The sequence below is a fragment of the Castanea sativa genome, chromosome 1 (genome assembly GCF_040712315.1).
Source record: "Castanea sativa cultivar Marrone di Chiusa Pesio chromosome 1, ASM4071231v1".
Lineage (NCBI taxonomy): Eukaryota > Viridiplantae > Streptophyta > Magnoliopsida > Fagales > Fagaceae > Castanea > Castanea sativa.
The window spans coordinates 21,842,209-21,866,677 of NC_134013.1; the positions used below are offsets into that span (position 1 = coordinate 21,842,209).

General features: G+C 33.8%; 2 protein-coding genes across 2 annotated transcripts; one reads left to right on the forward strand and one right to left on the reverse strand.

Annotated features, from left to right (window-relative positions):
* Positions 1 to 449: 449 nt before the first annotated feature.
* On the forward strand, positions 450 to 9,244 carry LOC142609532 (succinate dehydrogenase subunit 6, mitochondrial). Its single transcript, XM_075781137.1, has 3 exons — positions 450 to 858; positions 7,229 to 7,331; positions 8,821 to 9,244. Exons 1-3 carry the CDS (start codon positions 670 to 672, stop codon positions 8,973 to 8,975), a joined length of 447 nt encoding a protein of 148 aa, XP_075637252.1. The 5' UTR covers positions 450 to 669; the 3' UTR covers positions 8,976 to 9,244.
* Positions 9,245 to 13,129: 3,885 nt separating this feature from the next.
* Positions 13,130 to 17,192, reverse strand: LOC142638324 (EIN3-binding F-box protein 1-like). Its single transcript, XM_075812345.1, has 2 exons — positions 16,817 to 17,192; positions 13,130 to 15,829 (listed from the first exon to the last, which is right to left on the reverse strand). Exons 1-2 carry the CDS (start codon positions 16,839 to 16,841, stop codon positions 13,908 to 13,910), a joined length of 1,947 nt encoding a protein of 648 aa, XP_075668460.1. The 5' UTR covers positions 16,842 to 17,192; the 3' UTR covers positions 13,130 to 13,907.
* Between the last annotated feature and the right edge of the window lie 7,277 nt (positions 17,193 to 24,469).

Consider the following 24,469-nt stretch of genomic DNA (forward strand, 5'->3'; position numbering starts at 1 on the left):
GATAACTTAATGGTAATTGTAAAATTTGTGGAGTCTCATGTCTGTTGTTCAAAAAGAACCACATTTTTTGTCTTTCATTATCTAACGCTCTGTTTGTTTTAATATTAACATTTTTTAGAAAATGAAAACATTTTCCAAATAATATTTTCTAGAAAACTATCTCATTTTCTTATGTTTAGTAGCTACTTTAAAATGAGTTGAAAAACTATTTTTCAACTTTCTTTAGTTTCTCATGAGATATAGTTGTTTTCCAAAAATATTTAATAAAATATAACTCTATCTCATTCTAATCTAAATAAAGAAAGTCAAGGGATAATTTTTTTTGAAATATATATATATATTAATTATTTTTTCACATAAGGTTTTTTATTAAAAGTTTAAAACAAACAAATGTAAGAGTAAATCCTTGTTATATATATAATCTCAGTGTACACTCAACCACATTTCTAGAGTGTGTGTAACAGCGAGTGCGTAAAAGTAAGCATTGTCCATTTTCAATCCATAAGACTCGCACTCTGGCCCGACCCACAGTCTAAACGCACCGCATTAGGCACTCAATCGCTCATTTGCATTTCGGGTCCGAAAAAGAAAAAGGAGGTGGAGAAATCTAGACGAGAGAGAAAGTGAGAGAGAGAGAGAGAGAGAGAGAGGTATCAAAATCAAAGAAAAATGGGGGAGTCATCATCTTCACAATCGTTCTTCAAGAAACAATATGAGGGGTTCAGGGAATTCTGGACCGAGCGTTTTTCGTTCTTGGAGAACTATGCCAGGTTCGTCCAGCGTGAAAAGCCTCTCCCATCTTGGTCCGACTCCGATGTTGAAGAATTCATTGCTTCCGACCCTGTTCATGGACCCACTGTCTGTAACTCTCTCTCTTTTCTAATTCTTTGTTCTACTCTGTGCTTTTTTTTAAAAAAAAAAAAAAAGTTCTTTTTGGCTTTTCCTCATCTGGGTATTTGTTTCTTAATGGGTTTGAGCTGTTCTTTAAATTCTTAAATTGTTGTTGTTTTAGATTGTGTCTAGTAGATATTGGCTTTGATGTGATAATTTTCATCTGGGTTGGTCTTATTTTGGGCTTTTACCATTTCATTTTTTGTCTTAGTGTTTGTTTGTTTGTTTTTTGACCATTTTACACGACAAGCACTTTTCTGTTAGTGATGGTGATAGACTAGTTTTTATATTTCCGATGATCTTTATTGGGTGTTTTAATGCAGATTTTTTACTTGGGTTCTCTGTCTCTTTAAACTAGATTCTTTCTCATTATATATAATTTGGGGATATATACTGCAGATTGGTGTGATTCTTCATGGGTGGAAGCAGTCATAGATATGTGATTACTCATGGTCAGCGAGTGTGATTTTATCAGTAGTGTGTTTGGATTAGTTTATTTGTTTATATACAGCTTTTTAAAGCCTCATAGTTTCTAGGTACAGTTGTATTTTTGCAAACTTTAAGTTTCAGCAAATAAGTTTTTTTCAGTAAAAAGCTAATCCAAACTCCCTAGAAGTTGTATCTCCAAAGCAAGAGAATTACTTCTTTAAGCACACACCTCATTTTGTGCGTAGGCGCTAGGAAAGTTTAGCATTCAAGGGCACCTTCACACTTTTTTTTTTTTTGATAAGTAACGATAAAAATATATTAGAGAAGAACACAAGGGCACCTTCACACTTAAATAACACTGCCCATCCATTCTTCATCTTGTCTTTAGCTATGGTCCTCAAAAGCAGAAGAAATGACCATGTGCCAGAAGACTTGGGGAAGTATCTGTTTCTTGCTATTAATCATATGAATTTATCAACATTGTCTTGGGAGTGGCTAATATTTATTGGGTTTTTAGTGAAAATTATTTTTGGTTCCTCCCTTAGATATCTTTAAGGTAATAATATTATACATTATCATGCTATTGTTCAAGAACAGAGCTCACTTCTGTTAATACTTAAAATTGTGTCGAAGTGGGGACTAGTGAACTTGTGATGCCACCAAATTTTACCGTTTGCATTCATTCTGCTTTGGTTGATCTAGGAGAATGAGGAAAGAGTTGTTGTGTTTGGGTGACTGCTTCTTTCGAATATTGTCAATACATTTGGAGTGCGTGCTTTACCTGATTCGGTTTTTCATGCAATGGAACTCTGGCAGTTACATGGCTAACACGTAGGACCTTCTCCCTCTAATATGTTTATGACATGGATGTCTACTGGCAATTCTTTCTACTCTTGCAATCTTTGGTGGAGAGATGGGGTAGGGGGAGAGAGGGGTGGGGGGGGGGGGTGGTTTAGTTAATTCTGAGGTGCTTCCCTAATCCAAGGAAGAGAAAAAATTGATCCCCCCTCAACTGCTAAGACCTTTAATGTGGTTTTTTCAATTTTAAAAAATTTATAAATAGGACCTCCTTGTAGTATGAAGTTAGATAGAACATTATGACTTACTTGATTCTTGTCTTCGTTGCCATAAAATCTCAGCCTTTTCCATTGCTTTAGACGCTTCTTAGAATTCTTAAATAGGGAGGATTAAATGATCTAAATAAGAGTGAAGGATTGGAGGAATTGGTTGATAGTATATATTGTAAAGCTGGCTCTTGGAGTGTTTAGGTCCCAAGAAGGGTGTCTTTTTATTTTTTATTTTATGGACAACTACTAGGGGTGGGATTCTCACAATAGATAACCTTGTTAAGAAGAACTTACCTCTTGTTAATTGGTGTTGCCTATGTCAGTGTGAGGAGGAAATCGTGGATCATTTTACTATGTTGCAAGTTTGGCCATCCCTTGTGGAGTGAAGTCTTCTATTTGTTTGGGGTTCAGTGGGTAATGCCGAAAATAGTAGTCTCTCTAATTTGTACATGGTGGAATTGGTTGGGCATTCATTCTTCCAATGTTTGGAATATGGTGCCGGCGTGTCTTATGTGGTTAACTTGGAAGGAAGGCAATGCCTGAACGCAGTGTTGTTAAAAGCGCGCTTAAGCGCAAAGCACAGAGTGCAGAGCTCTTGGGGCTTTTTCTCTCTAAAGCGAAGCGCTCTTACAAAAACGTGTTTTTTTGAGCTTTTTTATTAAGCACAAAGCTCGCTTTTTTGAGCTTTTTGTAAAAAAATTTTTAAAAATTCCTGATTTGATTTTTAGCCATTAGATATAAATATGTTTGATATAAGCCATTGATTTGATATATAAAAACTAATAGTGTGGTGTGCTACCATACACCTAAGCCTGTCTCTTTAAATATTTTTGAACTTTTAACCACAACCACACAAACAAACACTCATAAAGATAACATTACTTAACATTCTAGTACTTTTTAGCCTTTGCCTTCTTGGTTCTATACTTCTATTTTGATTCAACCATGTTTTGTAAGCATGGCCATCAAATATCATGGTTGCATATATTTTGTAAGCACAAAAGAATTATATAAATGTTATATAAATTATATAAAATGTTTTATTGTAATTTATATGATTAATTGATCGCTTGATTGTTGTATTGATCATTAATCATTTTTTTTAATTTATTAATTTTTTTTTAAATGTGCGCTTCACATCGATCAGGCGCACACTTGCGCTTTGCGCCTAGGCTCCAGGAGACCTTTGCGCTTAAGTGCGCTCAGCGCTGTTAACAACACTGCTTGAACGTTTGAATACACTGAAAGAACTGTGGACCTTTTGAAGTCTTTACTAACTATCTGGGGTTTTTTGCATTGTACTTCTTTTCTTGATTTCATTAATTTTGTTAGCCTTTCCCTTTGATCTGTTTGTATCTGCTTTTTTGCAGTGAGTTTACTATCACACTATCGTAAACTCATTGTACTTTTCTTATCAATAAAGTTTTTATTACCTATCCAATATATATATATATATATCAAGTTACATCTAGTGTAACTTTTGTAAAGTTACACATTTTTTACACCGTAGATTCATAAGAGATCTAACGGCTAAAAAAATATCATTAAATGCTATTGATTTCCACCTCATTCATAATTAATACTAGCATTTTCTCTCTCTCTCTTTATTTATTGTTTTTCACTTGATTAAAGGGAAGACTGCCATTTTTAACAATTTGCATTTCTATACTTGAAAAAAAAAAAAAAAACTATACTAAAAAACAGATGTTATCAACTGGACCAAAGTTCATTGGCATTTTTTTTTGTTTTCTGCTTTGGTTACGTTTAGATTTTTCATGGAAATTATATATGCCTCCAGTTATCAAATCTATATCAAATCCTCCAGATCCAATATAAGGATATGAAGCTTGGTGGTCCTTAGCATATTTTATTTTGTGTTTGTGTTAACTGTTATGATCCCACTTGTGTGTGCATATTGCGTGGATGTAACTCTTTGTGTCTGCAAGAGAGGGAGAGATTTTTCTTGATCCAGCAATTATTGCTTTGAAGAAGAAGAAGACACTTTAAAGAAAACAGTGAGGCTTCCCCATTTTTAACCCCACGTTTGAAATTGGTGCAAATTAATATAAGAAGAGAGAGAAAATGCTAGTATTAATTATGAATGAGGTGGAAACTGATAGCATTTAATAATATTTTTTTTACTCGTTAGATCTCTTATGAATCTACTGTATAAAAAATGTGTAACTTTACAAGAATTACACTAGGTTTAACTTGAACCCATCTCTCTCTCTCTCTCTCTCTCTCTCTCTCTCTCTCTCTCTCTCTCTATATATATATATATATATTGTAAAGTTGGGAGTTTGTCAAAGAATTATTTGGGCATTCCCTTGGGGTTTCTTTCAAGGCTATGACAGTGTGGAATCTTATTATTGAGAAAACAGAGTGAAGATTGGCAGGATGGAAGAAGTTTAATCATTCAAAAGGGGGATGACTGACACTGCCTAATAGTAAGATATTGAGTCTTCCGAACTACTACGTCTCATTGCTTATATTTTTCATTTGTCAAATAGATCAAAGAAGTTGCTGAGGAATTTTTTATGGAGCGGACCAGGGGAGGAATTCAAGTTTCACTTTTTGGATTGGAATGCATTGTGTTCTCAAATTGATTGTGGTGGTTTGGGTTGCATAAATAAGTTCTTTTAATCGGGCTCTTCTGGAAATGTCTGTAGCATTTTTTTTGGGGGGGGGGGGAGAGGATGAAGAGACTCATTTGTGGAGGATGGTCATTGCATTAAAGTATGGGGTGGATGGGGGAGGTTGGACTATGAAGCCAGTGCGTTGAACTCATGGGTGTAGCTTATGGAAGAGTATTAGAGCAAGGCGAGATATATTTGTTAGCCATGTATGTTTTGAGGTGGCAATTGGAGAACGTGTGCAATTTTGGCATGATAGGTGGTGTGGGGATCTATCTTTGAAGGAGTTGTACCCGATCTTGTACTCTTTGACAGTCGACTAGTACGAAGGAGGTTGGGTCTTGATAGAATGAGGTGGAGTGTGTGAGGTACAAGGGCGTTTGATGTGTGATCTTACTATGGTGTGCTACGGGTGCTAAGGGAGATCTCTTTTCCATGGAGCGGAATTTTAGGTGTCAAAGACCTAAAGAGTTGCTTTTATTTTGTGTGTGTGTGCAGCTGTGTGTGTGTACAATAGTGTGGGGCAGATTTTGACTAATGATAATCTTAGAAAGAGAGGAATCACACTAATAAATTGGTGTTTTTTTTGTAGGTGTAGTGGGCAGTCCGTGAATCATTAGTTTCTTCATTGTGATTTTGCCTATGCTTTTGTGGCCATGTATTTTGTCTTTTGGAGTAATGGGTGCTGCCATGTGGGGTTTTTGATTTACTAGTTGGGTTGAAGAATTGGTTTGGTATATGCTTTTTATGCCATGTCTAATGTGGCTTTTGTGGTGGGAACGGAATTCTCAAACCTTCTAAGATGTGGAGTTTTTGGAAGAGCAGTTGAGGCTTTCATTTCTAAAATTACTTAGTGAAAGGTCAAAAATGCCCTGGGTTTTGGTGACCATGGTACTGTTATGAGTTCACTAATTTGTTATCCTTTAAATTGTAATTCTTAAGATACAGTTCTTTAGACTATCTTGTGCTTTCCATTGTTCATGATGTAGATTTTTTGGAATAAAATCATTCACTTATTAAAAAAAAAAAGAGGAGGATTACAGGTGCGTACTGTTAGAGTTACTTCTTTTTTGTTTGTTTGGTTTGTTTTTTTTTTTTTTTTTTTTTATATATTAACATGTTAATAAGGTTATTTTTGTAATCATGCCATAAATCCTAATATAAATATTTGCTAAGGTGAAGGGCTAATTACAGCAGCCTAAACCTCAAATCTCTCTTCATTCTTTTTCTCTTTTGCAACCCTAATATCTCACATTTCACAACTTAACTTATACCATATTTAAGCAATATTTTTTCATTGTAATTTTGGTTATATGGCTACCGGCCATAAAGCAACTGTAGAGATAGGAACGAAGTGACCACATAGCATATAAAGAGACCCTTCTGCCTTTCTTGCCCTTACTTGATATGATGAAATTTCATGTTTTAGTTGAGGGAACAAAAGAACATTGGTAGAAGTAATAAAAATGGGATATGCTAATTCAGGAGGTGACAATTATATGGCTACTGGCCATAAAGCAACTGTAGAGATAGGAACAAAGTGACCACACAGCATATAAAGAGACCCTTCTGCCTTTCTTGCCCTTCCTTGATATGATGAAATTTCATGTTTTAATTGAGGGAACAAAAGAACATTGGTAGAAGTAATAAAAATGGGATATGCTAATTCAGGAGGTGACAAAGAATATGATTTTGGATAAGGTAGAATGGCAGAGAAGAATACACCACTTAGTCTTGTGAGAATCAATAGCCAATCCCAACATTTCGAGATGGTCTAAGGCTTTGTTTTTGTTGGGTGTTCCTTTTTTTAAATTTTTTTTTTTTTTAATGCTAACTTAGCTAGAGCCACCTTCTTGGTTCATTCATAGGTCTTTTTGAAGAGTTATTCATGTGCTTCTGTCTGTCTGAGATTAAGTTTTAGACTTGTAGATGGATATGATGATAAACCTTGTTGGGGTATTATTATTATTATTATTATTATTTTATCTTCTTTAAATGTAGAAAAAGGTAATTAGTTAGCGTCACTGATGCGCTTGAGATTGATAGCGTATACAGCCCTTTTTGTTGCCGAAATCATTGTTCGTCCTGTCGTGAGCAGATACGCTTGCATTTGCCGTGACCTCGTGTAGTGATTGGTGGTTAAATATTAATCATTGTCATGTAAACTATGTTTTTGCGAAATGTTTGATTCACTTTTTCTTCTTTCAGCTGAATACCACTAGGGAAGCAGTGAACTTTGGCCTTACAGGAAGTGTTATTGGAGCAGTCTCTACTGCAGGTGTTGCCTGGAAATATTCAAGGAGCTTACATGGCAAGTCTACTGACTCTTCTTTCTAATAGCTGTTTTACCTTTTTATACCAGAATACTGCTTAGGGGTGAAGTTGTTTCTAACTTTGATTTATGTGAGATTGATTACAGTGATTACTGATTTTCGTTGTTTAATGCTTTGAGGCTCTGGGAAAGATTAATTTGCTTATGGAACGCTAAACCACCTCTCTCTATTAGCATTACTGCTTTTTCATGGTCATGTTTCAATATATCCTAATTTTGTTGAGGACACATAAAATCTCGCCAAAAGCTTCACTTTTTGAAAATGCTTGTGTGAAGCAAATAAATTTAGTTGAAGAATATGATAATATGAATTTTAATGGATGACAATTGATATTTAAAGACTTCTATCTTGTTGGCTTGCCCAGGCAAAGAGAGAGAGTGGAATTTTGGGGGAAAGAGAGGAAAAAAAGAGGGGGGGGGGGGGGTGCACTCTCATGCAAAGTTCCTATTGGATCAGGAGCTTTGCATGCTTTAGGTGGACACTTCCTGCAAAATATGAGGGTGAGAGGTGTTTTTTTTTTTTTGAAGACATTTATACATGTCTTATTTGGTATGTTATTTTTGTTCATTGGAGGCATTCAGAGATTTGCATGCTTTAGGTGGACACTTCCTGCAAAATATGAGTGTGAGAGGTGTTTTTTTTTTTGAAGACATTTATACATGTCTTATTTGGTATGTTATTTTTGTTCATTGGGGGCATTCAGAGATTCTGTGTGTGATGCCAATTTGACAGCCCCCTTTGCTTCTCTTCCATGTCTGACTTTCTACTAGCTCAAAATGGTTTTTTTTTGGGGGGAATTTTCATATAATAATTATGTGAAATTGCTCACCTGGACTAATTATATATCTAAAAATCTAGGGACACAAGTTTTCAATAACTCTTTTCACAATTGTTGACCCCCAAAATTAGGGATTAAGGCTTGTAGTTGTTGAGGTGGTATGTTGTGATTGCCTGATTGGTGCATAATAAAGTGGTCAATGTTGAGTCTAAGTGGTAAGTGATGGTACTCTAATCACAACTTGTTTCTTTAGCAAATTATAAATTACAAAAGAAAAAGAAAAAGAAAAGGCTGCACTCTTTTTTTTTTTAGGGTCATGCTAACGAATGACCTTAGGGCATTAGTTAACAATCCAATTTAGGAAAGTTTTGATATCATTTTTATGGGAAATGAAAAAAACTGTCAAAATATTAATTGTTTTATTTTCTTTTTCCATAAAAACTTTCTTTAAATGGTTTATTAACCATTGCTCTAAGGGCATTCATTAGCATTTTCCTTTTTTTTGTTAGAGAAAAAGCTGCACCTAGCATTGCTCATCATATATTTCAAATTGCTGACACACAACTGATGCATGTATCAATCAAGGGTAGCTTCTTGACAATGATTGAATGGGACAAATTGTTCACCGTAAAATTTCTTTTGCGGGGATTTGCGTGTATTATGGTTCTTACCCCTCTTATATATGGCAGGTGCTGGGCTGTCCTTTCTAGCAGGAGGTGTGTTTGGTTGGACATTTGGACAGGAAGTTGCAAACCACTGGCTGCAACTTTACAGGTTGGACACCATGGCTGCACAAGTTAAGTTTATGGAGTGGTGGGAAAAGAAGAGTGAGGGACAGTCTTAACTGAAACATTACGTGAAGACTGAAGTGCAACTTTGGTTCCATCTTTTCAATAAGTTCACCAGTGTTACAAATGTAATGGTTGATTGAAATACCTTGAATATGCTTAGATTCTTTTGAAGTAAGGCAGTTCATCTTTTCTCTTTATGAAACAAAACTGATTACAAAGTGACTTACTTGCAACCTGTTCTGCTTTATCTACTTCTCTTTAAAAGGTTGAATTTTGATGATGCTGTTCTTCCCAATTCATAATAAAGTTTTGTTGCACAAAATTAGTGAGCACATTAGTAAACCAGTGCCCCAAAAGATGTAATGCGGGTGAAATGAACCATGGCCCCCTGCCTCCATCCGCTTAAAACGTATGCAGGGAAAATCCATAAAAATTCTAGAGTTTCTCTTTTGACAAATTCATGGCCTGCGTTTGGAGCAATTACATATTTACCATGTTCATTGTAAAACTCGCATTTCAAATATGTCTACTTTGCTCGTTCTACAAGTAAATAGATACTTGGTTCATGCTGTAGGTTTGAGTCTCTTGGAATATTATAATAATAGCTTATTTGTTGAACCATTGTAGCAATTCTCCATAATGACTAGCTTAAACAGAGGTTGAAGATGCAATAATGTAGGAGTAGGAGACTCAAAAACGGTTAAAAGGATGGCTCATCTATTGGAAAATAGACAAAACTCAAGCACTAGTGTAGACTCTTCCGGGCCCTTAACACCACACATCATCAAATACACACATACGAAACTTTCTTATTAGATGAATGGACCATTTCAATTTTCAACAAACTCGCAGAATTGGTAATACCAATATCTCAGCAATGTTCTTTAGGCCAAGCACCGACTGCCATTCCCATGTGATGAGATTGACAAATCTTCGATGATATCAATGTATGGATTTTGTGTGCTTGCTTCATAATTGATCTTGCATGATACCAGCACATGACATATCTTTATAGACAACACAATCATTTAAGATAGATTCTTTGAATGTGATTTAATGACTCTTTTTTAAAAAATAAATTAAAAAAAATCTTTTTTGGATTACTAAACTAATCCCACAAACACTTAACTTAAAACAGCAGTTAAACCCAAAACATAAGAATCCAACGTCAGAATGAGGATTAAGAAGAAGGTAATGTTAACCGAATCGGATATTCTTCCTAACTACTATAGATTTTCCGTTACGTTATATCACGAATATATATATGGTAATATACCAGCACAATCTCCAAATAGATTTCTACTTATGAGTACAATCAAATTTTATAATGCGTGAAATATTGTTTGTTTTGGTAACGTGGTTCTTTATTTTTAGCAATTTCGATTTCATGCAAGAGAGATTTTTTTTTTTTTTCTTTTTCAGTTTTGGCGCTTAGTGGCTTAAGTAAAATGTAATATTCCTAGCACCAAAAAAAAAATCTCAAGGTAAATAAATCCAGTCAAATTACTCAATTTGCATGAATTTTTGACGTAAAACATGAAGAACTGTTTAAAAACTGAAAGATGTTCAAGTTGTACCGTACAACCGTGAATCCTTTATCAACATAAAAGACCCAAAACAAGTAGTAGAATTCAACATACCAATTCACAAAGTTACAGTGGTGGTTGGACATCTAAACTATTTTAAATTGAATTGAGTAACCAAATCATATTGATTACAACAGTCGATAGCATGGTAGAGAAATAAAGCCATACGTAGGATATAAAGAAAGTTGCATCTTTCTGTAGGTTAGAGAACAAACAAACAACAACATCATCGTCAATAATCTTTTCACATTAAAAAAAAAATTCAATAATCTTTTCACAAATCTTTGGTGCTCCAACTCTTTGTTTTCTTACTCCTTTTTCTTTTGTGTGTGTGTGTACGTGTGCTTTGGATCTTGGGTTGTTGAATGGTTGAATGATATGTAAGGATTTGTTAAAGAAAAGGGGACTTGGATTTTGATTTGTTTAAGATCAATGGTAGTTCTTGATGAGAGAGAAACATGCACAAAGCTGAAGTGAGAGATGAACAAATTGGATTAAAAAAACATCAAAATCCCAAAAGTGAAGGCTTTATTTGGATATGTAAAATGTCGAGAGAGAGAGAGAGAGAGAGAGAGAGAGAGAGAGAGAGAGAGAGAGAGAGAGAGAGAGAGAGAGAGAGAGAGATTGGAAATTCAAATTGCAAAGCACCCCATTAATTGAGAATAAAGAACCCAAAACCGATTGCATCTCTTCACTTGTCGATTGTTACATCCTTTGTATTAGATTATTATCTTCATTGGTATAAAAAAAAAAAAAAAATTTATTAGCTTCATCAAGAGAACCCACTAATTTTCCTAGACGACAGAATAAGGGACCATTTCAATCCTTACTCAAGTCCTCTGTTTTTTATATTGTATAGATAATTAGATTCAAAGGAGGAATAAAGGAGTATTGCCATTTGCCATTATTGTATGCTTTGGCAAAGAGAGATCATTATTTTATGCATCTAAAACCCAACTTTTATAATATATTGATGATAAACTTTTTTGGATCACTTGTGGAGGCTTATGCATTATAGACTAACCTATAATGCCTTATATAATGTACAACTTGTGGACTTATTTATTTACCATACAATGTATGATTTATTTTTCTTTCTTATTATTATTTGATAGTAGGAGGAGGAATTACTTTTCTTTTTTACTATTATTTGATAATAGGAAGAGAGAGGATGCAAGATTTAAACACTGGACATCTCCATTAAAAATATCAAGAAGTGCAAATTGAATTATAAGACTCTTTAGTTACACTTAAAGCACCATTTTCTTTACCATACATTCAAAAATAACAAAATTTAGGTACAATTCTTTGGGTGTTACACAAATTGTGAATTGTATAGTTAAAGTTAATTAGAAAATCTTTCACCAACTTTCTCCCCACCCAAGGATTTATACAAATTGTGACTCATTAATCAACTTCCCCCCACCCCAACACTCTTTAGGACCTTTCTTCCTACCCCACTTATAGATTTATACAAATTGTGGACCATTAATCAATGTAACCACACAAATTATGAACCGTTAATCAATATAACCATATAGTTAAATTTAATTGAAAAATCTTCCCACCACCCTTTAAGATCTTCCCCCACCTAAAAATCCTCGCTTCATCATGAAAATAATCATTCATCATTCACCTTAAATCATTTGTTTCAATATTATAAATTTGTAGAATTTTGTTAACAAATGCCTTTAAGATAGTTGGTAAGATACATTTAATGCTTTATTAAATAATACTTTTATACATTTTTCAAAAAAATAAAGTCAAATGGTACACATTAAGAAAACACATAATCACAATAAATTTATGCGTGCAAATTTGTTTGACATTTGTGTTTTAATTTTGAAGAGTGCACATTACAACTCATAATGAGCACTTATTAGTCCTGTATTTATTACCCCTAAATGTAATGCTCAAGTTCAAGTAAATAAAAAATTTATCCAACCACCACACACTTCTAATGCGATAGTCACTCCATAAGTGTAAGTGCTTATAGAATGTGAAAGACAAGTGTAAGTGCTTATAGAATGTGAAAGACAAGGGCTGAAGTTCAAGTATCTAAGAGAGAGTTTCACACACATACATTTAGATTAAGTTAAAATAAAATTTTTATCTTATATAAAAAAAAAAAAAATTTACCCAATAGTATTAGATCACACAGACTCAGACACTACCTCCTAACTACGTGGAGCTCTCTCTCTCTCTCATAAACAAACTTTTTTTTCACATGCACCAGATTTGAAAATTCCCATGAAGGTGGCCTAAAGATGTTGACTAAAAATTTTGAACTCGAAATGTCATAAATATTATGAGGTCTTAAGAACCAAGCCAAGGTTCTTATACACAGGCTTCTAACATTGGATGAGCTATACCACTTGCTACTTATCCATCGTACCAGAAACACTTGTTTTTTACATGCTTTTTATAAGTCAAAGAGAGCAGTGGTAACAAATAGCAAGCACAGGACAGCACACCTTGAGTTGTCAATTTTTCTTTCCTGGAGATATTTACTTAAAAGGTTCACAAATTCTGATAAATTGGGGCAAATTATGAAGTGGGAATTGCATGGAGCACCAGGAAAACCATTAGTCACACAAAAGGATTCCGTTGAAAGCTACATATTACAAATACATAATGACGGAAGATTTTTATTTATCATCACCCAATAGGATGGAATGCATACAACACAAAGGACAGATAACAATGTTCATTACATCATAAGGAGGTTGCTAACAGTTTGAGAAAAAAAAATGTAGCCTGAAATACTAGGACTTGGTTAAAAAACAACCCTCCCTTAGGAGGAGGATTGTAATGGCAGACTTTGTATTACCTGCTGCCATGGCCAAAGCCCCAGAGATACAAGGCACCAAAAATTCAAACTGCTAAGAGCAACCAGCACTACTGTAACTGACTCAGGTAAATTAACCTGCCCTTTGAGGAAAACAGAGACCCAACCATCACGTGGAGAACACAGGTTCAAAAACGTGGACGACTTGGTAAAAGAGACAACGTACAGACTCGGAACTGGGTAAAGTGTAGAAGGAGAAGAGCTTAGCACACAAGGCTGAGCTAAAAAAAAACTACCAGGTGCAGATACCCAGCAATATAAAAACCATGACTAGTGGAAAGAAACCCTACACTCAAAACCCGGTAACTATGTTCTCAGGGAAATGCAGCCATTATGCCCCATTGTTTGGAGCAAAAAAACTGGTAACAGATTTCTATTTTTAGGAAACCTGCAAAAAAGAGTTAATGGCTGCATTCCCTGGAAAAGGGAACCGGGTTACTGAATGATTGAAGACCCATAGCTGATGGACCCAAAAAAAAAAATACACAAACTGCTACTCACAAAACCTGACTGGAATTCTTAGACCTGATTGGTTCGAAAACATTCCCCGCTTAGGAAAGGATGTCACACCTCCATAGCTGCTCCACAAGCAGGTCAACTGTGCTGATGCTGATTGCGTTGCAGTGTTGGAGATTCAACCCAACAAGGGTCTGACCCAATTTTCCTAAGGCAAGCAAGCTTTTGTCTGTTATCGAATAGCACCTTGATACTGAAAGGATCTGGAGATTGAGCTGGTTTGCATTGGCCAGGGCAGCAATCCCACAATCTGTGATCATGCACTTCGAAAGATCAAGATCACTGAGCAATGGGCAATTTTCTGCAATAGCAACCAAGCTTGCATCACTGATCTTCTGACAACCATCAAGATTTAGCATTTCTAGAGTCCAACCATGCATCTCAGCCAAGGATGAAACCACTTTATCTGTCAGATTCATACAACCACTAAGATTAACCTTTACTAGACCAGCCTCACAGCTCTCAAGCATTGGGAGAAACCCAGCATCTGTTATTCCCTGGAGCCCGCTCAAGTCTAAGTGCTGCAGTTGAGGACACAACTTCCCCAACACTGCCAAGCTAGCATTACCAAATCCAGAGCAGTTACGAATGGACAATGATCGCAGAGATTTGCAAGGAGCCTGCAGAGGCAGTCCCAAATTTAGGTCCTTGATCCCCAGGCAGTTCACCATAGCAAGAGCCTTCAACTTTGCACCACAGTTTAAAAGTATGCCAAAAAACCCAAATTGGGTGATCCTGTGGCACTCTTCCAATTGCAGGCTCTCAAGTGCAGCTGCAGCTTTGGCAAAAGAGACCAACCCATTGTCAGATAAAAATGCACATTTACGGAGACAGAACTGTTTCAAGTTTGGGCAACCTCTCCCTACAGCTTCAAGCCCGGTATCTGTTACTCCTCGGCATGACGTAATTGACAATGACTTCAATTTCTGCAATCCATGACCATTGCCCATGACCCAGAAGCCCCTCTCACTAACGTTTGGAAGGCCAACAAGCACAAGATCAGTAATTGCCTTGCCATAGTGCCCAATAACTGCCAAAGATACATCAGTAATATTCAATGCTTGGAGCTTCACCTTAGTCATGACATAAGAGGTGGAAGACAACAAGTTCGCAATTCCTTGATCACCAAGAAGAGGGCAGTCTCTAATTGAAATGGACTTAAGATTGGAGCAGTAACGCCCAATAGCTTGAAGACCTTCATTCCCAATTTTTGAACAGGACTCTATTGTTAAATCAGTCAGATTAGGGCAGTTTTTTGCAACTGCAATTAAAGCCATATCAGAAATTTCGGGACACTGGCTCAGGTCAAGCTTTTCAAGCAGGTTACAACCCTTAGCAATCTCACACAGACCTTCATCTCCTATGGAAGGAACATTCCACAAAGAAAGAACCTTCAGAGAAGGGCAGCCACGAGCAATCGCCCTAAGGCCAACATCTGTCACCCTGCGAGTAGAATTGCTTCCCCGGATCGATAGCTTGCCCAATCCACCATGACTAGCAGCACCAACAGCAATCGCAGCAAGTCTAACATCTGTTGCCTTCTTCCCTTCCAAGCTCCTAGAAAGGTATCCATCACTTTCAATTTCTTGATCTTCAGCCTTATTCTCAGTAACCTTTTCCTCAGGCTTAAGATTTTCAATGTTTGAGTTGCTGCTGAATTCATCCCTGCAGATATTGCTCAAAAGAGTAAGCCAGCGCTTGGAAACACAAGCACAGGCACTCCTTTCCTGGCCAGCAGGCAACCGCCTGAAGATCTCAAAGAGGCATTCATCTGGAAGAACTTCAATAGAGACCTCCTTCTTCCTCTCAAACTTCTCTGTGAAAACAAGGGGGGCACTGATGCGAGACCTCTTGCGAGGAGGGAAGTAGACATCCACATGATGACCAAGGGACAAAAAGAGGCTAGATTCCTTGGGATTTGGGTATATTGATCCCCCAGGGCAAAAATCATCATCTCCTGAAAACCCAAAAACAAAAGTAGTTTAGAAAAATATTCCAATGAACTACAAATAATTTTTTGCATTAAAAATTTCTTTAATATACATGCGTATATATATCAATATGTATGTTAATATGTATGTTCAAGTTAACACACACACACACACACACACACACACACACACACACACATATATATATATATATATAACACATGGTAATAATTCCTATGTTCGAGTTTCAGTTGTGTATATAAATTAAATATTTATAACTGCGAAAGTTATAATAGGTAGTATTACAATCTAACAAGCAAGATTTCTGGAAAGAAAACTAGTTTCCTGCCTAACTATAGAACTCCCAGAAATCTGCCTAACTATAGTACTCCTAGGAACCTGCCTAACCAAACTATTCCACTTTCTGGGAATTAAAAAAAAAAAAAAGGCATACATCATAAAACTCAATCTAGTTTTATTTTCCCTCTTTTCTTATAGTCCAACTAAACAGGATTTCTATACCAGCAAAGCACCATAGATAAAATTAGTATCAAGATCATATCTAAGATCTCTAACCAGATCCAACACCAATACGTGGTTATCTCACTTCTAAGCCATTAAATAATCTGCTTCTACTTACACGGAATAAAGAATTACATAACAATGGACCAGCATAAGAAACATAACCCAGCTGATCAATTCTAAGAATACCTGGTCTAAAACTACCCCAAACCAAAAATAAACCCATCTGAGCATCAATCACAAGCTTACAAAACAACAGGTACCATATATAAATTTCACAACATAGCTTAACCCATGACCACAAAATTCCCCAAAAGTCATGAAACCCATCTCAAAAATCAAGCATAAGTATCTGATCTACAACTATATCAGCTAAACAACATGAAAATCAGAAGATTGAAACAAAACCCACATACATATTCAGCTTAAAAACATGAACTTTGAAAGAAACCCATGATAAAAAAAAAAGAAAAAAAGAAAAAGAAACTTACCGCTGAAACCGAAAAGCTTAGACATGGGTACAGCTCAAAAAACCCCGGGAGGTCGAACCCACACCCCTTTTCACCAAAGAACCCTCCTAAGAGAGCTAAAAAGAGACCCACAAAGATGACTAAAAACACTGATATAGCTACGTACAAAGCTTCAAAGCAGGAGTTCATGAGATAGAGAGAAATCAGAGGAAGAAGAACATGTAAACCCTATCAGATAGGGCAAAAAAATAAAGGGAGAGGAAGTTAAAGAGAGAAAAAGAGAAATGAAAATGAGGGGTGAGAATGGTTCTATTGATTGCTTTTATTATTGTGAGACTGGAAAAAAGAATGGGGGGGTTTGGGTACATGACAATACACGCAAGGGTCACCCACATGCAATGTATTTGTGCATAGAAGTGGGGGTTTCTTTGTTATATTCTCCCACCAAATTAAAACCAGCATCCATGTTACAGTTTCTGGTTTTCTTTTATGTGGTTTTCGGTTTTGCTTTTTGGGTTAAGTTGGGGTTGTTTGGGTGCGGTGAATGTGATAATATAAGTCAAGATTGTGGAGAACGTTTTGTTTTGTTTTGTTTTTTTTTTTTAATTCCATCTTTGTAATCAAGGCGATGAGTGATGACTAGTAATTTCCTTTTTTTCTTACGCCTTCATTTATTTATTTTTAAATATGAGTGGAAGGAACGTAATAGGCTCATTATGGGAGACTCCGTGTTATAGTGCCAACTTTTATGGAACTTTTGGTTTGAAGAATGAAAAATATTGAAAAAATAGATTAAAAAAAAAGAGAGGAAATATTAACCAGTATTATGTGGTGCTTGTTAAAGTTAGATTACTGTAGGTTTTATTTAATAAAAAAATTATATAAATAAAAGAAAAAGACATAAAAGTAGCCTCATAGTTTATTTTTATTTTTATTTTTATTTTCTCTTTATGAAACTGGCCCCATAGATTATAAAAAAGAAAAAAAATTGACATAAAGCTGTAAAAAAAGACAAAAAGCTACAAAAAAAAAGGTCAAAAAAGTTGTTTTTAACGGGCACAACCCATAGAACAAAATTTTAATTTTACATCATGGGTGTTTGGTAAGACTGTTCAAACCCAATTAAGTACTTAACAAATGAAATATTTGATTGGGCTCGATCTAAGATTCGATCGATCTGCCTAATGCAGAAGTCGACGACAATTTACCTCCTTTGAAATCTGGAGAGATTAGGTTAAGTGAAGAGTTGTTGCAAAAAAACTAGATTCCAACTGATTTGATCAATGTCCATTGTTAGACGTTGCCATTCTCCATTGTTCTCCACAAGATTTTGGTTAGAACTTGACTAGATCTGACTAGATATTGTAAGAACTGCTTTCCTCACAGTTTTACCAACTCTGACCAACATCCGACTACCACACATTAAGACTCAAGCCGTTCGAATTGCTATTCTCCACCCTAAGTGATGGTCGAGTTCGGGTTGAGCACAAACCCAACTTGGATTGACCCATAGACACCCCTAGTAAAACAGATGGAAAAGTAAAAAGATATAAATTGAATCACTATTTTATCCTTATTGGTTATTTGAAGTGATGTCATACTATTCAATATTTTTTATTGGCTATGAGTCTAGACAAATTTACCGTTAGATTACATTTATTTCTTATACATTCCATGCTTGCAAAATTCCAATATGATCAATGATATTAATAACTATATCATTTTATTAAATTTTTGAATAGTAAATACTATCTAATTGGCACGAAATTTTGCATTCATAAGAGAACATGTGATCCAACAGTAGGATTTTCAAAGTTTTAAATAAAAAGTTATTTAAATGGTGTAACATTAATCTATTACTAATTTTTCTTGATCCCTATCCATCATTAGAGTTCAAAGTCCGCATTTCCACCCCCTCCCCGTTATGACCTCTCAACATAAAATTTTTCATTCTCAATTTCACAAATTTCAACATATTAAGTCTTCAGTTCCATCATCATACTTACTCATTTGAAATCTTTTTCATTGTTTTTGTGTAGCTGCTCACAAATTGATCCTCCACCCTCACCATCTTCTTCTTTTGGTTAGTGTCAAAGTACTTGAGCAACTTGGAATTAAGGTCATTGTTGTTGCTATTGATACCAATCTTACGTCTACTATTATAAAGTGTTCTCTAAAATTAGAAACCTATCCAAATGATACTGTTATGTAAAGGCATGCATGCAACACCTCCATCACTGACAAAAATTGCCTCACTTCCTCTTCTTAGAAGGAACCTTAAAAACCCTAATCATTCTCCCATCTTTAGGGACTCATATTGCAAGAGTAATTATTAATACTCCCACCTCTCGCATAATAGTAGATCTCACTAATTAAATTTATGGTGGGACCTACTATTCATATGAAAGGGGAGAGCACTAAACAATTACACATATTGCAATTCTCTTTAATGTATATTCCTCACTCCAAATCTAAAACCCTAATTTCCATTAATTTTCAACAAACAAAATCAAACTATAAGTCAAACACTAGGAAAGTGAATTGAGAATATAATTGGAAGAGAGCAAAATCAAGATAACTTTACCGAGAAAATTTAGGAGATGACTCCATAGATTGGAAATAAATTTGTTGGTAGTTGTGAATCAAACAACAACATAGAGCAAGAAGTTCGAGAAAATTGAAATTTAAAATTTTATCGCTATTCAAAAAATCATTCCCTTTCTTTCTCTCTATCGGTAGTATATATAAATGACAATTAAGATTAGGATGGGGATGGGTATTTTTCATTGCTGCTTATGAACAACTCGAGCTTGGTTAAGGAAAAATATTGTTTATGTTTGTTTTTTTAGCAAACAAGACAAATTCAACCCCAAGTTTAGGCTCGACTATTAAACGAGCTAATCTTGAACATAATAATATGTTTGTGAACAAGATCGTGAACATCATGACTTGATTTAACTATATAAAATATTATATTTTTATATGTACATTTGGTTAAAAACATACTTATATAAACTTGAGATTGAATTGTAAAAGGTTTTTGATAGTTTCGTATGATATAAAATTATTATTTGTAGTTTATTGATAGTCTACACAACCCATTCGTTGTAAAAATTCATTAATTTGTGGAGAGGTAAAACTTCAAATCATCATTTTACCATATATAAGTAAAGAATAAGTTAATTAAGTAACTTGTAAACAAGCTCAAGCTTAATTTTTCGACAAAAAAATAAACAGATTTTGAACATGTAATCTTTTTTGGTAGTAAGCTTAATAACAACTCATGTTTGAAATAAAATTTAATAAACAAATCTAATCTTTAACACTCAACTCTATCCATCTTGTTTACAACCCTAATTCTCAATCCTTACACAATGTCATTTGGCCATGATATACTGGGACATTTGAGCAAAAGATGGGTGACATGTCTTATGACTAGACATTGTCTTATGACTTGTCATTTATGACTACACATACATCACGTGTTGACTTGTCATCTATGAGTCATTTTTGAGAAAAGACTCAAACATAAGGGACTAAAATAAAAAATATAAAACTTAAGGGACCCAAGATGAAAATAATTTCAAACTCAAAAGGGATAAAAGGATAAATAGTTATGAAAGACACCACACTAGTTGCATTATAAATAAATGACAAAACTATACATTAAAAAACAAACTTAAATAATGCCTTTTCATAGTTTGATCCGAGTTGATTTTCCCTGTAACGGAGGTGACGAGGCAGTGGCAGATGCATGTACGGGAACCATGAGCAAGAATAAAAAAGAAGAGGAAATTCATGCACGAGCACAGTCTACGAAGTTTCCTTTAAATAAAGGTCAAGTCTTAATAATCTACCTAATTAAATGCATGTGAGCGTTTTGTGGGGGCCACATTATTACATTTTTGATTTTGCAGCAATGTTCATGCACTACTGGATACTTACTTGTATTCGTAGTATTCGTACCACCTTCTGGTCCTTTCACGCGGACTCCAATTATCACGTAAAAGTTATAACTCATTAGTCATAACATAAATGTTAAAAGGATCGTAACAATGTCTTTAGAATTATTTAGAGCAATAGTTAAGAATTATTTTAGGAAAATTTTGGTATTATTTTTATAAGAAATAAAAAAAGTATTAAAATATTAATTACATTTTTTTTCATAAATTTTTTTTAAAAAATTATTAACCAATACCCTAAAATTATTTGTTAATATTTTCCATATTAAAATAACAAATTTTTTTTTTTAATCCGTAAAATGGATGATTTATATATTAACTAAAGAGTACTTACAAGTATTGTTTATTGTGCACTCTCATGACAAGTTTTAGTAAAATATCACACATATTTTACATAAACAAAATTTAGATATTCATTACATTTTCTAACATTGCATTGGGGTTCCAGTTCTCTCTTTACAAATAAGAAAAATGTTAATGTGATCTTTTTAAACTTTGATCTTGTAAATATAAATAGTGAGTTCATAGTGAGTTTCAATAAGTTTAATTCAAAAAAAAATTTTTGTTATTGTTGAATAAAAAAAATAGAATTCAAATTAGCCGTTTACAAAAAAAAAAAAATTGTTATTTTGTCTTAACAATAAAAAGGATAAAATAGACACTATAAATTGAAATTCTATCATTCTATTAAAAAAAAGTAAATATCATTTAAAATTTTTTTTATTGATAAACAAAAATACATCAATATATAAGATTTATGTTACATATTTTGTTAACATCATTTATATCGTAATAATTAATTACAATATTTTTCTACCGCAACAAAGAAGTACAAATAAATTTACGTTAATATATGCCCGTAGGTAGTATGTCTTTTCTATTAACTTGAGCAACATACACCTCTTCTTCCTGATCTCCCAAAGTTGAGCGATTTCAAATAACCCTTTTTCTTATACTTTAAGATTCTCCCAGTACGTTTCATTAATAAAAAAGGAGGTACATTCCTTATCCCAACTTGATGATATTCAACGTTTAAAAAGCAGAACAATTTAGGAGCTGCACGTGTATCCGATTCATATGAAGAACTATTTATTCCTGATACATTCCCCCCCAATAAACCGCATGATGATGGTATGCATTTGATTATAAATATATAGTATATGTTATATACCACCAGTTGCTAACGTAAAACCTTAAAGACTCTCACAACGTACAATTTCTATATTTTCTAATGAGTTTTGACAGTTCCTCTTCCTCCAGCTGTGCAGGTGCAACCCATGCATGTCCTAGGATCTAAATCCACGCTTTTTCCGCCAACAATTAATTAATGCATATTCTAACATAAATAATAAACAACCAGGACGAGTGGGCCGGTTCCATTATTACTATTATTATATAATTTACATTACTTCGTTAAACAAAGATTTTTTAAGAAAAATTATATGTTCTTTATCATATAAAGTTATCTCTGATCACAGCATGTTCTTTTGGATTTGGCGTGTGAACCATATATGAACCATGGTTTATTATTAGTTGGGCCATGAAACACGCATGATGGAGATGAATCCAAGTTCTCGTATACCAATAAAAAGATCAGCTATTGGATTGGCATTCATGTTGCACTATGATAAATTAGGTATGTTAATTAGAGATATATCAAGTCCAGTCGATCCTAGCTAGTTGATGTGCAAGCAAGTCTATTAATCATAGATAATGTGCTCATATAAATACTTATATTGAGTTCATTAATATAAAAATTGTACTTTACTCATATATAAAAAATATAAAAAGTTTCTTTTATGAACATAAGTTGTTAAAAACTTAAAATCGAATTATGCAATTCTCGTGTGTGTCTATATATATATATATATTTTATTTATTTATTTATGCTTCCACTCGTTACAATATTTTCTATATCTCCTCAAATTTATTTAACAATGTAATTTTATAATTCACTCACCTCCAAAAGTTTGAAACCTGTTAAATATCAAACAAAGTAAAAGAATATAATCATTAAATTCAACAATAGACAAAATACCCAAACAAGAGTTTCCTTTAGAGCATGATATATCATGACCCATATATTTCACACAACAAATTAAGTAATCATCTATTCGATCTACTAGGTTGAATTCAGCTTCATTCTAATCTGTAAATGAGGTTTGGTTGACTTATGACTCTCCTTTTCTTCCAACATTTCAAGGGAAGACACATTGTAAGGTGTGGAGGGTAAACAAGAACAACTATTAATTAATTCTTTTGTTACTTTTAGGAAATCAAAATTAAAAAAAAAGGTACAGGTTTTAGCTAGGGAAACCTTAATTATCATATACCAGAAAGAGTTAGGGAGTTACGGCTGTCTTGATGCTGGACATATGTATATATATATATATATATATATATTTATATATATATAGCCAATTTGTTCTTTGAATTCCATTTTAAAACATCAACTTGTGATTATTTCATATGGGGAGAGAAAAAGAGAGGCGAGCTGGCAAGGCAAGGGGATCTGTATACAAGGAACTTGCATTAAGTATAAGAAAGGGATGTACGAATTCCTATAACAAGCATGGGCCATAGTGTGTATGGTCTCTGGCAAACCTCCTTTTAAGACCACGTCTGGTGTTTCAAGTTGTATATATTCTTCTACTTCTTTCACACAATTGGGAACCCTACATGTTTTCTTTATTCAACTTGACTATAGTCTACAATTTCCATCTCTCAAACAAAATTTTAAATATTAACATTGAAAACCACACTTTCAAATAGCTAAAAAATTAAAAAGAAATATACAAGTTCCAAGTTCAAAGAACAAACACTACTTACTAAGCCAATATATACTCAATCCATCCATCGAAAAAATTCTAAAGACTAAAGAGCTCATGAATCCTTAAAATTTTTTTAATTTTAAATTAATATGGGTCTTTGGACCACCCTAAAAAAAAAACTTGACCACCCTAAAAAAAAACTTAAACACCCTTAATAAAAATTAAGCCCATTAAAAATAAAATTCAACCTCTTCAAAATTTTAGTTTGTTGAATGTTGAACAAAAAAATTGCAAGAAATGCAATGTTCACAATATTTTTTGCAATATTTTTGTAACAAATCCAAAATAGTAAGTTGTTATTGGTAAACAAAAAAATAATTTAAGTGGTAAATTCAAATTAGAACCAGTAAAAACTTATTATCTAGGCTTTGTTGTGAAAGTGTTGTAAAAATGTTGTGAATATAACACTTATCAAAAATTGCCCAAACAAACATATTAGCCTAAAAACTCAATTCAAACGTTTAATTGTGATTTTTAAAATGTATTGTGTTTTCAAATGACATATTTTAAAATCGCTATTTTTTTTTATATTAAAAAATGCACACTTTTTAAATAGCTAGTATGTTAGTGCTTGCTTTAGTCTTTGGTCGAATTTGTTAGATTTGTATGATATATTTTTTCAAAAAGATAATGCATTTTATTTATATTAGTACTTATTTAGGCAATATGTTAATAATTGGATGAGAGATCAGTAATTTAATAATTGCTTGGTTGTGTACATTGAAAAAGATGTAGCTGATAATAATGATAGTGAAACTATCATATCACATGATGATTTCAAAAGATAGAAACTCGTGAAAGGAAATTTTAAAACTTTATGTATTTGAAAATGTTTTTTTTTTTTTTTTGTGATGTTAATATATTCAAATTTTATTGTTAAT